This window comes from Dysidea avara, chromosome 2, assembly GCF_963678975.1.
Source record: "Dysidea avara chromosome 2, odDysAvar1.4, whole genome shotgun sequence".
In the NCBI taxonomy this organism is placed as follows: domain Eukaryota; kingdom Metazoa; phylum Porifera; class Demospongiae; order Dictyoceratida; family Dysideidae; genus Dysidea; species Dysidea avara.
Genome location: NC_089273.1, coordinates 18,263,595 through 18,282,269, shown reverse-complemented (window position 1 = coordinate 18,282,269; position 18,675 = coordinate 18,263,595). Strand labels below are relative to the sequence as shown.

Sequence of the window (18,675 nt, the reverse complement as noted above, 5' to 3'; positions counted from 1 at the left end):
AAAAGTATTACTGCATCCACATCAATGGAGGAAATATCTCTCTTGTAGAATGAACAGCAGCTTCATACCCTGACAATTGACCAGCACATAGCTGTAACGAACCAGCAGCTGCTTGAATATCATTTTAAATCACAGACAGAACAGCCTTGGTAATCTCACAACATGCAGTTTCTCCGATCCCAATTGAATGAAATAGCTACATGTAGCACACAACGTGCTATTATTGTAGCTTTGTTTCATAACAATACATGCAGTACATTAAAATTGAATATATTCAACAATAATTATTATGTCATAATTCATCAATTACTCTATGTTGTTATACATCACTAAGGAAGCTTAACTAAAGCAAACCACTTTAAACCACAAATTTCTATTAGAAATATCTTCTAAACTGTTTTATAGCCTGTCAAAGCCTCACAGCTGCTTTTATGTGTATGTTAGATACCCATTGGAGGTTTTTCAGTAGGTTGATAACCTGAGAGCATGGTTTGGTCACCGAGGCATGGCAATAATTAGTGACTAAGGTGTAGCCGAGGTCACTAATTAGTTCCCATCGAGGTGCCAAACCACGCATGAGGGTTTCAACCTACTAAAAAATGACAGTGTGTATCTAACCTATTTAAAAAGCAGCTCATTACCAACACTGATGAAAGAAGCACAGAGTCACGCTAGGTAAGGTCCTTTTCAGCATGTTTGTGTGTGCCGCCAGCTCTGTGGCCAGTTTAGTGTTGTTTTAGCAACTGTTATTTAGTTTCAAGGCTTGTTTACTAGCTAATACTAAGAAGCAACAAGCTGGCCACAAAGCGAGAAGCTTTACAACTACTGGCAGCAAAGTGACAAGCTTTATTACAACGCGATAAGTTTTATTACAACCTCGATTACAACACCACAAGCTTTATTACAACTGGCCACAAAGCAACAAGTTCTAATTACAACTGGCCACGAATCAAAGCAACAAGCTATACTACAACTAGCCATGAAGCAACAAGCTTTATAACAACTGGCTACGAAGCGACAAGTTTTATAACAACTGGCCATGAAGTGACAAGCTTTATTACTACTGGCCATGAAGCAACAAATGTTACAAACAGGTGCAATAGCACAGCTGAAGTGTGTTGATGATCTAATGGTGACAGTGCTGACAAGCACACGAACACAAATGTGCTTGCTGTAAACTCGGCAACACCAGTAGTTTCACTGATGGCTAGCTAGTTGTGAACTGTTGGGGTAGCTGTAATATGCATCTAGCAGCTGGCTTGTTTGGCTTGACAGCTAGCTTGATCAAGTGCTGGTATGGCTGATGAAGGTAAAAACCTAAATCTCACTAACCATACAACCACTAATTAAATCAGTGACATAGAAAACTCTTTGAAGTGTTATTAAATTTACCATAACAGTCTCACGTGACAACAGGTCTCTAAATGAAACTTAGAGCCCTAACCTCAGGTCTCTAAGTGTATAAATAACCTCATTAACTGTGTCAATATCAAAGAGAATTATTCATGCTGCTTTCTAAGTTTTGATTGTGTACAAAGGGAACAAGCTCCCTTTCACCAAAACTGGAAAATTTTACAAGGTCTGTTATGTTGTTTACAGTGGGATCTCTCTTATCCAGCTGGTCTGGTACATACTATCATCCATATCTCAGAAATGTCCATAACTAAGAACTACATACTAATAGTATCCTAAAGTGACTAACTTAAATACAAGTAATGTTGTTATTTCTATCAGTTTGTGCTATGCAGTTTAGTGAGCAGAGGGGGAAGTCACTACAGAGCATTCATGGTCACTCCCCTGAGCTGTAAAAATGCATTATCACCTAGCAACCAAGTGGTAGTTGTCACTAGTAGAATAAACAAGCCACCAAACAGATAAACAATCTTTAGGATCCCACCACTTAGAAAACTGCCTTCTTTATCAAATGTCTGCATTGGCTGTACAGTGCTCATTACACAAGGAATATCTTGATTATTCTTGGTACTATAGTCTTAAACTATGCACCATTAGAATCTTCATGTGCTACAGATTCCAGTGGTATAGGGCAATTGGAAACAGTGGAAATTGAAACCGGAAGCGGAAAGTGGAAATGGAATATGGAAATGGTCAAATTATCATATAAATGTACCCTAGAGTGAAACCCTTGTTTAGTGACCACCTCTTACAGAACACCTTCTTATAAAGACCACCTCTGTACAAAGACCACATTGTAATTACATCACAAAGATGGCTAAGGACCACTTTGTGGTCACCTTTGATAACTAAGACCACGTGCACCCTCACTACATGGTAATATTTGGTAAGCTTCAAACATGTATTTCATGGCTCAAATCAATGTCATCTCTTTGTCCACACTTCACTCAAGTCATATACCATCATCGCTTAGTTTGTACCAGCATAGATAAAACTATGGTACTGAATGTGTCATACAAAAATATTCCATGCAAGTGAAATGTAGTTAGCACACTAAAATCTACTGTATCAACAAAGAGCCTATATAGTCTTTTACCTGTTTTGATAAAGCGGTCTAACATATGATGTTTGGAAACTAGCTATTATTGCAATGTGAAGAGGTGGTCTTTGCAAAGAGGTGATCTTTATAAAAGGTGACCATGAAGTGGTCAGTATGCCATGGAGATCTAATTATAAAGTGGTCTCTGCACAGAGGTGGTCTTTATAAGAAAGTGGTCTTTAAGAAGTGGCCACTAAACAAGGGTTTCACTCTAGGATACATTTATATGACGATTTGACCATTTCCGTTTTCCATTTCCACTTTCCATTTCCACTGTTTCCAATTGCCCAGTGGTATACAACAGATTACATTCCAGCAAAGATGACAGAAAATAAACATTTATTCAATGAGTAAAGGCTGTTTATTTACTGTACTGAATTTCTATTTTTATTGAGTTTATTGAAGGTGGACTGGCTGATCACTGAAACCATGTGATAAAGTTTAGTAGGGACTAGCCTATGTACAGTAACATGTACGTACAGTGGAATCTCCCTTATCCAAACCTCTATTATCCAGGCACCTCCATTGTCTGGACAGCACAAATTGATCGTGTGACTTGTAGCTTATTGACCATAATGAAGTTTGGATTAGATAAAAGCACAAGGAAAGGAAGCCTAATGAGGGTAGGTATAAACAGTGGACTCTGGGACTCCAAGGACCTGTGGGGACCCAACATTTTTGTGGAATTTTTAGGAAATTTACATACTTACTTTCTATCCTTGTACTACTGAGATACCTTTATGGCCAGTCTGAAATAGCCTAGACCACTCTTTCTCTGTCCTGTGGACTGCTCTTTGTACATTGCCTAGAAATTATAAGTGCCTTGTATGTAGGCCACTCATTCTTCACGCCTTCAGTAAATGTATTAATCAAGGGCTTATTTCTAAAAGGGGTTATTTCTAACAGGTCATTGCCTTCATGTGCTAGCTACGTTGCACAAAGATTGTTTATCGAGCTGCTGGTGTACCTTGCAGTAATCACTTCACTGAATCCATTTTCATGTCATTGAACTTTATTAACTGGTGACATGTTAGGCTAGTGTGCTCTTTGTGTAGCACAGTAGCCTATTCAATGCAGGAAATTTTCAGTGGTGCTTGTATGTTATTTGTAATTGAATTAAACACAGTGTGAACAATTGCAACAGACAGAAAGTGGATTGACCATGAGAGATTAGCCACTGTGACTAGCAGAAGTGTCTAGTAAAAGTACAGAATGTATATAAACATTGCAAAATCTCCATGAAAGTTGGGTCTTCACCGGTCCCAGGGTCCTTGGATCCCCGGTCCTGAGTCCACTCTTTATACCCACCTGTGTCTGCCATTCATTGCTTCATTTTAAAAGTAATCTTTAGTGTTGGATATACATAAGGTAGGAAATTAGGTTTCATTTCATGTATAAGAATATCGTGTTATATCATACAGTATGGTGGTACTGTATAATAGGGATCATGCAGAACTCGGTTTTTCCAGCAAAAATATTGCCCTAAAACCAGCCTCAATTTGTCTTCAAGACACCTTGGCAGTATTGGTCAGGCACAGCCAAGCCCAAAAACGTCTTTAGACTAACCTCAAACCCTTCCAAAAAATTTCCATGGAATTAAAAAAAAAATTTAACAGAATTATTTTTATTCTGACTAACCGATGCCTTCAGCCAAGCATAGCTCGACAATGGATATAACTACAGGCTAGATTTCTTCACTGTTCAACGTCGCTTCATCCCAAGAAGTGCCTTTCACCAACCGCAGTACGTACAGTACAATACACGCATCATGGACTTGCCTTTGTCCTCTTTTACATACCAGTTCTTATTCCTGACAATGCTGGCAAGCAGTCAATTCATGTGGCTTCACTTTGGCTGTGTTGGTATCTCACCCATGTTTTCCATAGCAACTGGATTGATTGCAGAGATGCTTCTCCTAATGTTCTTTATTTGCAACACTGTGTAACAGATTGAAATAAGTGACACTGAAGCATAATGGCCACTGTTTAATCTCGAGTAGTTTAGGGCTCGCGAATTGTCTGTATTTTCATGGTGATTGGATTGATTGCAGAGGTGCTTTTCCTACTGTTCCTCATCTATAATGCTGTGTAAAGGGGGTGAACATAGCTTATAGCAAAGCGTAATGACTATGTCATTTTCAAGTTAGTAATTGATACCTGGGACACATGTTCAGATGAAAACATCAACTCTGAGGCCATCCTTTTTTTTTGATGCAGTATGCGTGGGTTTACTATAATGTTAGTAAAAATGTAAACAAACAAGTATGAGGAATTTTAAGTTCAATTAGGGATCATAGAAATAAAAAGTAGAGAAACAAGAGAGATCACTTACACCTGCAGATATACCAGTGGACATTTAATCCCTAATTAAGTCATGAGTATAGGCTGAAATAGGGATTGACAATGTCCACCAGTATATCTGCAGGTGTAAGTGACCGCCTTGTTGTCCTACTTTTTATTTCTATGATCCATAATCAAATAATGTTTCCTTATACTTGTAGTAATATAATAGAAACCTGACACTCTGCCTATAGTTTGCACTTACACATTACTTCATGCTCAAAATTGATTCTGGGTTTGAAGGGTTAAATTAATGATGATTGGATATAGCAATGAAAAGCACAATAATATAACAAGATGAAAGAAACATAACTGAATAAGACTTGTATGTTTTGTTCTATATAGCAGTTATACAATAATGTACACAATTGAGAGTATAGGTTTTGTGATTGTGTTTACACATTTACTAGCACACTTAATATCTACAGTAGTAGTACTAAACACAGTAGTGACTTACACTATCCTTCACTGTTATGTCTGCACCAAGTTCTACAAGTAGCTGGACGATACTTAGTTTGTTGCAATTAACAGCATAATGTAGTGCTCTCCATCCCTGTGAGTAACAAATGATTAACATGTTATGAAGAGACTTTTACAATGTATACATACATCAGCACAAATAAATCATTTGCAGGCCAAGCAACTACACTAGCAACATTAAATGTCATTACCCAGGGAATTTAGTGTATCTATATCATTGTGATGTAATGACGATGAATTATATATATACCATGGGTGAATATTGGAATTCTGAAAAGGAGTTTCCACTAAAAGTAATTAATTGAATATTCTACAGTACTGTTCAAATATAACATCATCTTGTTAGAGTGCGAGTAATTAAAAAACTTGCAAATTAAAAGGCGTGGCACCTGTTTCTCTTACAAGTATTCATTCCAAATGAAACAGGATGAGTACTTACAAGCTAAAGGGTGCCAAGCCCTTTATTTAGCAAGTTTTTAATTGCTCATGCTCTTGCAAAATGATGTTACATTTAAGCAGTACTGTAGTAAAGTGTTTTATTATAATAACAGACTGCTTCAATAGAGTACCTACATGACTATAATAACAATGCACTAATATCTGATGTTGCTGTTATAACCATGAGATAAAGGCTATTATTGTGTTGTATTTCACGACAAATCCTAGATGTAAGAAAACCTGAAATTTCAAATTTTCCAAGTAGTAATTTGTTAATGGGTGTGACAAAAACATAAGGACTCACAGACTATCAAACACAATAGCCTAAATTTGAGCTTGCTGTAGTATAACAGCCAAAACAAACATCTTGCACCAACCTCCATATGTGACAGGAAGTGTAGTTACAAAAACTGGTCAAGCCAATATTAAACCATGAGCTTAAAACAAGTCTTTAATAAAGTGCAATTGATATTGAAGCTGTCTCTTTTGGTACTGTACATAAGTGTAAATCAACAAAATGACATAATTGTATTTGTAGTAGCAAGCACCTTGCTGGCTGATTAACTACAACATACTGTTAAGCCTACCCATCATTATCTGTCACCTGAAAATGTGCACCAAACTACACTAAGTATTCACAACAATTAACCTGAACACAAAATCCAAGCAACATCACATGCTCAACAGCCTTAAAGCTTGTGTATTGTATTCTTCACATGTGTAATGCATAATACAAAGTGTGCACATTTCATTAAACACAAAAGAAATAAGAGACTAGTTTTAATTGCAGGGCTAATATCAGGTTGGGCTTGATGTAACATTTTTCTCAAAAGTTTACATCAGACGATTGTTGCAATTAGTATTCCCCTTAGCAGCTATACAGTGAGTTACTATGGAAAATAAATGCTCTCAGGCAAGTTCCTCTCAGCTTGTTTGTAAGTCTATTTTCCAGTCCTTTCATATTTTAGTTGTGTCCATTGTAAAATTCCAAAGGGCTTTCCTGAAACCACTGGTAAACCCTTTGGTGTCCTATCGCATACAGAATAACAATAACAAATGTGACCAAAATTTTTCAAAAAATGGTCCAAATCGCACATAATAGTTGGTAGCTAGCTACATTGTACACTACCACACTATGCCTTAGCATTGCTCAGATTACTCAAGACCGAGTTAAGAGTTGTCATTTCTGGGATGTGTGGCAAATGTTGGTAAGGATCTGAGAATCAGTGGTGCACTATGGGATGGCTTGATACAATTTGCTAAATACTATTGGTGCTGATTCTGCTGCATATCAGCCACTAAGAAGCCAGTATTGTCCATTATAACCTTTTGCTCAAATTTAATCATGGTGCCTCTCCATTTTGAAGTCTTCTCTTGCTACCCCACTTCCCTTTTGAGCAGTTGGGATAGTATTCCACTTATATAATTCATCAATTTCTTTATATGGTGGGATAAAAGTAGCTGTTTGTAATGTTCTGTAAGGTAACACACTGAGGCATAAATTTCATATACATACCAAAATCTTGTCACATAGGTGTAGCCGAGGGTGGGCATGAGCATGTATTTGCCCAACCATCACAGTTCCTTGTTTGGCCATCTTCAACTATTGCCGAACCATCACAAGTATTTAGTATAAATAGCAGCATACAAAAAATCTTGTGACAGTTATACTATAATAGTGCACACGTCACTTGTTGAGTAATGACTATGAACAAGTTCAACAAAGGCCATAGTCCAGTTGATTGTCATCACATGATCAAATGGTACGGTTGTACTGTTTAAGTAGGGATCCGGGTGAAAATTTCGTGCGCCACCAAAAATTCTGCCTTTGAAAACCATCCTAGATTTTTTTAGAATCTATTGATAAAACAAACTATATAATCACAACAAATAAAAATACAATGAATAAAATACAACTACTGGGAAAGGGGAACAACAAAGAAAAACTACAGGGAAAGGGGAAGTCATCATCACTACCTTGCAGAGCCCAATACCTTAAAATCATTCGAGCATTATTCACCCATAAACAAACAGAGAGTTGTTGAAGTAGACTTCTTCTGGCCACTTTAGGTGAAATGCCACTACAGGTGGTGGTATGATCAGCAATAGAATTAAGAACTGACAATGCAAAAGGTGTCCATACCCCAAAACTTTTCACAACTAGTGGAATGAAATCACCTCCTGCCCTCTCCACAGTAGCAAGGTGCTTCGCATCCTTAGCCACCTCTCCAGCTGCAGCAGCCACCCCACACAGGAAGTGGAGGAAGAAATTTGAGCAGGCTGAGTAATGCTGCAGACAGAGACATCAAAATAGGCAGGACGACCAAGTTGATAATCAGGATGGAAAATGTCTCCTGGACATGAACTGTCATCAAAAGAGGCACATTGCTCTTTAAGAACTCCTGGATGGTCTTGTAATAAGGCATGATGAAGGATGTTAACTAAGGCACCATGGCAGCAAATTCTCATAGGACCGTGGGAACAGCCTAAAAGATGGTCACCAAAGCAATCTATGGAAGAGAGGCATGTACACAATGGGGAAATGGGAAACAGAGAAACTCCAAGCCATAGACACAAACCAACAATAAACTCTGGACCTGGGATAGCTAAACCAAGAGAGGTTGAAGGAATAGCTTTACGCCAGCCACTACTGGTGCCAGAAGAATGAGAAAGGGCAGTCAACCATCCTAGAGACATTACGAGACGAAAATCACCTTTACGGAATAGTACTAGTCCATAGAATACATTAAATATAACAAAATACTTATAGGTGGCCGGATATAGAATTTTTTTAAATTGCCAAAACTCAAATTTTAGACTGACTGACTGACTGACTGACTGACTGACTGACTGACCACAGTCACAAGCCTAGAGGTCAAACGAGGCAGTGTACTGTCACCATCTTATGCCACAATAACAAACTCACCAGTAGGGTGTGCCTTTTGGGGTTCTGACGAGTGTGTGCTCTCAGTGCCTTGTCTTTTCTTTTATCTTCAATCAGGCTGCTTGTCCTCTTCTTCATTCAACGAAACCATATTGAGGCGTAAATTTTCCGTATCAACACTTTCTTTAAGCAGCATAATAGACACCACAAGATTATTTAAGGTGCTTGCACACTACTATATGGTATGGAGACACCGGTACTAGGTGGCCACATGTATCTTCATGGTAGGTCACAGGATCACGCCCATTCTTTATTCTACACATTATTAATTAAAACCACAATGACCACACCCCTTTTACGCTAGCTACAGAATAGCTAGTGACCACACACCTTCAAGTTGGTAGGCTGACTCGGGATGTTCTAATAATCAATCGAAACCATGATGACCACACCCTTTTCAAGCGAACATCTTTGCAGGCTAGCTGACTCGAGATACTCTAATACAGCAGTCACCCTAATAGAACAATCACATGTTTATAGCTAGCTGTATGCTTTTAATAACAAAAACTAAACTAACTAGTATATAAATTTAAAAATGAAGTAGTGATCCAAGCAATAAAAGTAGTGAAACAAGAGATGAACGATGGTAGCTATTACAGCATAGTTCAGTGGGAAATCCCTACTTTGGCATTGAACACAGAATAATTGCTATATCATGCCAAAGTAGGAATTTCTCATTGAACTATGCTGCAATAGCTACCATCATTCATCTCTTGTTTCATTACTTTTTATCGCTTGGATCTCTACTTCATTTTTAAATTTATAATTTTTATGATATACTATGTATTTAGGTGAATCCTTTGGAAAGTCGGTCCTTTGACATCTCAAGTAGATTCATGTGAGACATAGTTTAATATTTTTGGATTTTTTTAAAAACAAAGCTGAAGTCTTGTACCATGGTAGAGCACAAATATTAAATGTCTGAGTCAGTCGGATTCTACCAGTAAGATATTTCATTCATAAATTATTAGTTCTGTAGTTTAAGCATGTTTTAGTTTACTATGGAATGTTCCACACACTCAAGGTGTGAATACTTCCCATGAAGTTGAGTACAAAAGAACAAATGCGACCGGATTTGACAAAACCAGGCTTCCACACACATCCAAATTTACGACTTTGAAAGACCATAATTCAGTATGAACGTGAGCTATCAGTTTCAAAGTTGGACTTGTTATTACATAAAGCAATGACAGCATTGTGTGAAAATTGTAAGGCAATAGCATACTGCGTTGTCAAGTTACTAGCAATTAAAGTCGAAGAATTAGATGTGTGTGGAAGCCTGGTTTTGTCAAATCCGGTCACAAATGTTGTTCTAGAATAATGATACACACAATGATGTATACCATGGAGGTTGATTGTACTTAGGGTCATAGGATTAATGAATCTTGTAATTTGCGAATTACAGTGAACAAAATCAAACAAATAGGTAATATGCTCTTTGCGTGCACTAAGGATTTCATGCTGCAGGAAAATTTACAGACAGACCTGATCTTGAAAAACTTACCTTTTTAGCACATTGGTCAATTTTCTGTTTTGTAGCTTAAACGAGAAACCGGGTGCTCATCTATCTTGTGTTAAATTTCAGTTTAATATCTTTAAGCATTCCTGAAATATAGTCAATTTTCTGTTCTGCACATTACAAACTAACTTTTATGGTAATGTATTGAGTTCTGTGAGTGATTAATGGTGACAAATGGTGACAAATCACTTTGTTTACCAATAATTCCATTCTCACCATCTAAAATATTTTAAGACATTTCTGATAGTTTAATGAAGTATTCTTGGTACTTTTCTGCAATTAAATGCCTTAATTTCACATTATTGTCTAAGACTAAGTTTTAGTTATTCCAACACCTTAACAAATCACCCAATTTTAAGTTAAGTGTTGTCCCATACATGTGAAATTACTACATGGTCTGATATAATCATCAATATCTCCTAGGAAAAAGAAGCTATGGGTGCGTAAATTCACAAGGATAAATTCATATTAATTTACAGTAAAATCACAAGGATCGGAGTAAAACCACAATTCCCTAAAATCGCTCCGCTTATAAAAATTCAACAGTGCATTTTCATAGCAAGAAAATATAACATTGGGATGGGAGATGTGGTAGTATTGTTTTTTCCAAGACTGTAGAGTGTTATGGAAAATTTTAGAAATGCAACTTTGGGAAGATGGCATCCCTGGTGCTTAATTGTGTGATCGTGAGTCTAGCAAATTAAAAATTCCTGAATTGAAGTAATGGTTGGCTTGTAGAGGTATATACGCAATTGAAAAGCAAGAAGGAAGATTTGATAGCCAGGTTTCTTAACAAAGGCATGCCTTTGCGCTAAGTAGTATAAGCAGTAGTTTGATTGTTAAATGTCTTCATACAGTCAAGAGTATACAGTCTATAATCATGCTGTTTGTAAGCATGTAAGCAGTTTCTCTCTGTATGATATTATTTGATTACATAGGTGTTGAAATGGGAAATGGTCTCCCTACTCCCTGGAAAATGCTTGGAAGAGAAGATAGAAATACTCTAATAGAGCAGTCACCTTTGCATTTATTTAAAAACACTGTTTGTTTACTTCTTTATAATATACCCCTGTACATTATAGGGTCAAAGTATAGAATGGCTGGGTAGACACACTAGTGGATCCTGATGATGTTTATACTACTAGTGGTGAAGCTTGTGTTGCACCAGTGATCGATGATTGGATGAGTAACCAGATAATGTCTATTGCTGAGATTTTTAGTTGTTTTGTAACATGGTAAGTTTGTGACTCACATCCCTGTAGGGATTTTAAGGCTATCAACAGTATAGTTGTACTGATTATTGGATTGGTAATCTGTAGAAGCCGATAATTAGCTGTTATTACCATAATCAGAAATCAATTGTAATGGGCTGTGGCCAGTAGATTATTAGTCTATTCAGCTTCAGCAGCTGCAGTACCACTGGAGGGCTGGTGTCAAAGGCTCTGGCATGTACTTAAGTAATTTGTTTATGTTTTGTGGTAACCACAATAGTAAACAGTGATGGTTGGAGCCTAGCCCACTTGTCTGACTAGCAATTTTGAGTTGAGGTAAGTGTGCAACCTCACAATATTGTCTACTTTTAGTGGAGTTTGCACAAGTGTAACTTGTGAAAATAAGTCAATTCTCAAAATTTTTACTTTACTCAGCATCTGCAGGAATGGATCAAAGAAACTAAATCACAAACCAGTAACTGATTTAAAACAAAATAACATTGATGCAGCTTGCTTAAATAGTCCAATACGCCTGCTAAGTTTACCCAAGATAATCACAATTGTATGCTACTGATGTAAAAATAAAGCCCTTGACATTTCGAGAGCAGACTTGTCTGCAGTCAATAACATTATTGTTCCTTTATCTTAGGAGGGAATTGAAGTGTCCCCTTCCATTTTTTACTGTGTATATACATACACACATACATACATATATAGTACGTATGTATGTATGTATGTATGTATAGATTATGTAAAAAGTTGTAAAACAATAACTAATACAAGACAGCAGCATGAATAGGATTCCCAGTTACAGTTACAATGCCACCTTTAGTATGAAGTCAGACAAAACAGAATAACTGGGAAAAGTGTGGGCATATTTTGGGACAGAAATAAAGGACCTCTGCCTTATTAAAATCAGTATTGTATAGTAAGACACTCAATCCCCTTCCTGTACTTATAAAGCGGAGACAAGACAATGAGACTGCTGCTTGTAAAACTTGTCATGTAATTACATGGCCATCCAACAATAGATGTGAAGTTGTGTGATTTCATTGCTCACACACAAGAAGGATGGTCCAGATGGAGTTGTTATAGATACCTCAGACAGTACACACAAGATGCTCCTAGGAGTTAAGCGTCCCATACCAAAGTGTGGTATATCTCCAGAGGAAGCATGTAAAGATCCAAATTTCTACTGCTACATACCTTTCATATAGCAGGATTTTCACTTTGAAAAGAGGTCACTTGTATTAGCACCAAATTCAGCCACAACTGTATGTATCATCAGATTTCTGTTAATGGTGTGGACCTCTGTATCTATACTACCAAGGGTGTCCTAATAGAAAGAATATATTCTGACTAGAATGGGCTAAAGTACTTTTCCACAAATAACTCATTATTTTGATAATGTAATGTTACCAGAAATAGAGCATCCATTGTACAAACCTTACATGTACTATCCTGTAAATCAAGACTCATAGTAGTGAGTTGTGTTGTCAAGGAAAGTATGGAACATGACCACTGTGTGCCATTCACATGAATGACTAACTCTTACAGAATGCTCACACAAAGCCAACCTTTAAAACTATTTTCCCGTTAAAAAACACCTCACGATACAACACCAACCTCAGGTACATTATTATATAAGCATATTAGTAAGTAGATATTTCATCTCATATTTTCGTAATGCACCATGATATTTTGTACAAAACATCCTATACTTATCTTTCTTCTCCTTTCCATACTCGCTATTACAGGAGGCCCCATGACATCAACATTTTTATGCTTATATCTTAGACTGCAATAGTTCCACAACCTTGGATTTACTAACACAAGTTCTTTGGATAGTCAAGTTTCTTCTATGCACGTCTGTTCTACTTCTCTTGCATGAGCCACCATAACTGTTTTTGTCTCAAAGCATAGTTCTTGGGACAATCTTTGATAAGTAATTAAACATATGGAGTAGCTTCACTTGATTCTGACCTGCTGTATTTCTGGGGAGCGGTGAGGTAATTTCCATAAGTGCACTTATAACATAATAATTTTGCCTACACTAATAGTTGACTATATTTTATAGTCTTTTTGAACCCTACCTTATATTTAGGACACCTCTTATAATACAGTCAACTACCAGTGAGTAGCATTTATTTGCTGTCAATGCTACGTATTTAGGTGCTACAGATCAGTGAACTCAGTGAATACAGTGCTATTTGCTGTACATATCAATGTTAGGTGAATCAGTCTGGTGAAATCGGTGAACTTGCTATTCTGTGCTATTCCTGTAAGTGTGGAAGTGTTTGTTCAATTTATTATTTAATAATGCTGGCTAGGGTCTGAAAGTAATGCAGCACACAAAATACTTACACTGGAACCATTATCCGGCTTCTCAGTTAACTGAACTATGGAAATGACTGCTGTAGTGACTGTTCTATTAGGGCAGTTGAAAATACTGATAAGTAGTTTTAAATTTTTTTTTCTTTATGCTATTTTAAGTTATTTATACACAGTTTCAGAGATATAAATTTTTCAGACTTATGGACCACCCCTGGTCACAAGGGATTCAGATAACCGAGGATCCACTGTACTTTGTTTGTGTGTTTCAAGGGACAATCTGGTATTAATACATTACAACATAATAAGAAATTAAGGCACATTCACTGGCCATTTGTGTGGGAAATGGTGATAAACAAAACCAGTCTTTGCTCAATCTGTTGATGATTTGGTACTGCCCAGAAGCCATACCTTAAATAACCATTGAGGTTGCAACACTACAAGTACGTACCTGCCTACTTGTACCAGACTACTATTCCTTTAGCTTTGACAAAGAGTATTTTGGCTCATGAAACAGTTGTAAAATGTTATTTCAAACAAGTATACAAAAATTGAATTTTCAACTACAGTAGGGGTGATAAAAAGTACTAAAACAGCTGGAGTAGTGCACAACATTAAATCACAGTAAAACAATAAGAAGTGCTATATCACTACTGTGCATTTCCATTAAGGTATCCTGAGCACAACAGAGATATAACACTTCTTATTGGGGTGAAGAATAATAAACTTTACCTAACACTTTAAGTGACAAATAATAAACAGTAACCTTTAATTCAGCAGGCTGAATCTGGAAACTTCCAGAACTGTCTTTAAGATTGGCTATAAAAGGACTGAATTATTGTATCAGTTTGCTGGTGTACATTTTTAGTGTTGTAGTGGTTGTATTGCTGTTGTTGCTGCCTTTTTTTACAAAATACATTTGATTCAATCATAGTTGTGTGTTAGTATAGCCAGGGGTTCAACTAGTACTGAATCTCCAGTACAATTCTTGGTAGCAGAGGATGGATGGTATATGGAAGAAAATAGTGACTTCCCAAGTGTGGTTACTCCTCAGTAAGATGACAAGGAACAACTGGAAGATGCTATAGTGGTCTTAAGACAAGAAAAGGCAAGTATAAAAACTCTTCACCAAGGCAAGGTGCCAGTTATTAGTTTTAATACAAGAGAAAGATGTAACTGCAGAGGCAATTCAGACTGTGAGACATTGGATGGAGCACTAGAGACAGCCATGAACACTATGATGAGTCTAACAGATAAGTATAAAGAAACTAGAGAATGAGAAAGTAAGTTTTGTCAAGAGATAGAAAAACTTGAAACAGAGTATAGCATTGTGCAAGGTCAGACACAAGAAGTTCTAGTTGAATTAATAGAGTTGCAAACCATAACAAGTTTGTTAGACATTTGGAAAGTGATGTTCCCAGACCAACATATACTCCAGAATTGCCAACTGAGGAGGGAAGAACAGTGTAAGGATAGAAGTGAAAGTACACCAGCCCACCGTAAGAGTGAAAGAGACTGATTCCGTTAGAAGGAAAGTGCCACTCTCTCAGTCAGCAGCAACATTTCTTCACTTGTCTATCCCAAATCAAGGGGGATTGTATTTGTTAGATGAGTATACCAGTCTGACCACCATAAACACTACTCTTATTGGTCAAGATTTATGGAAGCAGTTAAAGAGAGTTACTATACCAGTCTTTTCTGGTGATAAAAGAACATATCAAAATTGGAAAGCCGCCTTCATTACCTGTGTGGATCAGGCTCCAGCCACCCCAGAATATAAACTACTTCAGTTATGACAGTGCTTTGCTGGAGAAGCATTAAAATCAATTGAGAGTTTGGGACACTCTGTGACAGCCTACCACACTGCGATGGATAGATTAGAGAGAACGTTTGGAGGATAGAGGCGACAAATAGCCATTCATTTGCAAGAAATAGATAATTTCAGGCCAGTACGTCATGGAAACTCTAGGGACATTAGAGAAGTATGCAGACTTGCTGGACATAGCTGCTGTAAATTTAAAGGAGTCCAACTGATGTGAAGAGTTAAAGGATGGTATGTTGTATATAAAATTACAGAAGAAGTTGCCAGATCCAATGTTGGCTGTTTATCACCGTTCAGTGTTTAAGACCTACAGAGTGGAATGTGTTGAGGTACTTCGTGAATGGGTCATTCAGGAGGCTGAATTCCACTCTAGAGCCCTAGAAACAGTTCAAGGGTTGACAACTCCAAAATTTGGAAAACCAGAAGCCAAACCTGCCAGTTACAGAGAATCACAAAGATCACACGGAGTTTAGGTTAGAACCTACAAATGATTATCAAGGTCAAGGCCAAGGCTACAGGTCTTGTAGAGTTTGTGGCAGATCACACTGAGTTTAGAGCTGTGGAGAGTTTAATAAGCAGTTGGACGTGTCCAAAAGGTGGGAAAATGCTAAAAAACTATTGAACTGTATGCATACACATGCACACACTTAGACTTAATGTATGTATTAGATTTAAACTATTCATTGTTGTATTAGTTATTCACACCTTGATTCTTAGCTGCTGTGGTTTTGTATAGGAATTTTAATCTGTGTAATAGGCCACATCTTTTGTTCTATTGTTCTTTGTATTTTGATTTTTTTGGCTTGTACTTCTACTTTGTAGTTGTTGTGTTACATTGCTAAACTTTGATACTGATTGTTGTGTTACTCTTCATGGTCTTCCCAGTTAAGTAGCAGCATCCGGCAGCTTGGGTGTGAGAACATTCCTGCTAACAAAAACTTAGACTGTGTTTTCACTGTTTAGGTGAAGCCACCTTGGTCAATATTGTACGCATACAGGGGTATGTGGTTTGAATGGTTGTAAGGAACTACACTACCACATTATAGTGGAGATAAAGAAATGGCTAGTCAGTGTCCAGGCAAAAACAGTGAATTGGAGCAATCAGCAGCACTGAGGAAGAGGCTAGAGAATGATGAGCAAGTTGTAAAGACAGGTTCTTCCAGGGAGGGGGACCGAGGTACTGGTGAGAAAAAGGTTACTTCACCAACAGAAGCAACACTAGTAACGGGCTTTACAGGGAATATTGCTTTAAGGACAATACCTGTATACTTAAAAAATGGTAACAAAAGGTTAAGGGTTAATGCTCTTTTGGATGACGCCAGTACCAAAACCTACCTCAATTCTGATGTCGCTGCTGAGATGGGATTATAAAAGGTTAATGTGAGTGTTTTAAATGGTCAATTGAAAAGTTTTGAAACTACACCTGTTGAGTGTACAATAGAAAACTTGGATGGAAAGACTTCATTAAAGGTGACTGCCTTTACAACTGGTAAAGTTGCAGGCTATATGAGACCTATGGATTGGACCACTTGTGCTGAAGAGTGGCCACATTTGAGGAGTATAAAGTTTTATAAACTTGGGCCTCGTGTTGACATGTTAATAGGGTTAGATTGTGCTGACCTACATTTCTCACTACAGGATGTTCGAGGTGAACCCATGGCAAAACTTACTCCATTAGGATGGACTTGTGTTGGTCTGGTTGATGAACAACAGGATTGCACTACTAACTTTGCTGGGACTTATTTTGCCACTGAGGAGACAGATGTGAGTAACATAAACACAGTGTTACAGAAATTTTGGGAAGTTGACTACTGTGCTATAGAGGGAAGCCCATTGCCATGTGAGAATAAAAGAATTTTAGAATACACACAAAATACAATGCAGTTGGTTGATGGTCGGTATAGAGTTTCCATACCTTGGAAAGGTGATAGAATGGTTTTACCTAATAATTACTCAATGGCGCTGCGGCATTTACAGAACCTTGAGAAAACTTTGGTAAAGAATCCTGAAATTGCTAAGTCTTATCAAGAAACAATTTGTAGATATTTAGAAAAGGGTTACTTCAACAAACAGAAACACCTAAGGCTAGCTGGTATCTACCACATTTTGCTATAACTAAGCCTGGTAGAGCTACAACAAAAACTCGTATTTGACACTTCAGCAAAATGTAATGGAGTTTCATTAAATGATATAATTCATCAAGGGCCTAAACTACAACAGGGATTATTTGATGTTTTGTTAAGGTTTAGAAAGTTACCAGTAGCTGTAGTATTTGACATAGCTGAGATGTACTTACAGATAAAGCTTTATCCAGGTGACAGGTCATTAGTGCTGAGTGATAGTAAAAATTTTACTATCACAATAGTTACTCATTAAATATCGCAATAGTGAATACTATTCCAATAGTTTATAAAACACTTTGCTCTTAACAAAGTCTTAATTGTATAGCTATGATTTGCAGTCATATAGAGAGTTATTTTGCATGCACAGGACATTTGTTAATTAACTGCGTGGGCGACTGATGAATATGGACTTTTGGTAAAGCTTTTACAGGCCATTCCTTTGTAAGAAAGCTGCTGTAAAATAGTATAGAAGGGTTGTTAATACCATTTTAATGCAGATCTGAGCTTATCATAACTATCACGATAGTGATATCCCTACTATCGCGATAGCGATATATCGCATATCGATACTATTGCTCAGCCCTACAGGTCATGTCACAGAATTTTGTGGAGGAATTTAAATATTAATCAGGAGCCAACAGTATATGAATTTGATAGACTGGTATTTGGTTTGAACTGTTCATCCTTTTTGGCTCAATTGGTAGCACACCATCATTGTAAACAAACATATAATATGGCTTCTTAAACTATTTTGAAATTGACCTATATGGACAATAGCATGGACTCGGTTAAAAATGATACTCAAGGAACACAGCTTTATCAACAATTGCCTAAACCATGGGAGGAAGCTGGGATGCGTACTCATAAATGGTTATCCAATTCTGAAGTTGTCCTAAATCGAATCATTCCTAGTGACAGAATGAATGAGGTCAACTTAGACCGTGATCCCTTACCTT

The 18,675-nt window shown here is 37.2% G+C and overlaps 1 protein-coding gene across 1 annotated transcript in view; it reads right to left on the bottom strand.

Annotated features, from left to right (window-relative positions):
• LOC136246763 (probable serine/threonine-protein kinase DDB_G0271682) overlaps positions 1–18,675 on the bottom strand; it is a gene marked incomplete in the record, with an annotated part of 247,696 nt that overhangs the window by 28,501 nt on the left and 200,520 nt on the right. Inside the window, 1 exon segment of the mRNA XM_066038330.1 lies at positions 5,309–5,360. Coding sequence (XP_065894402.1) covers positions 5,309–5,360 — 52 coding nt within the window.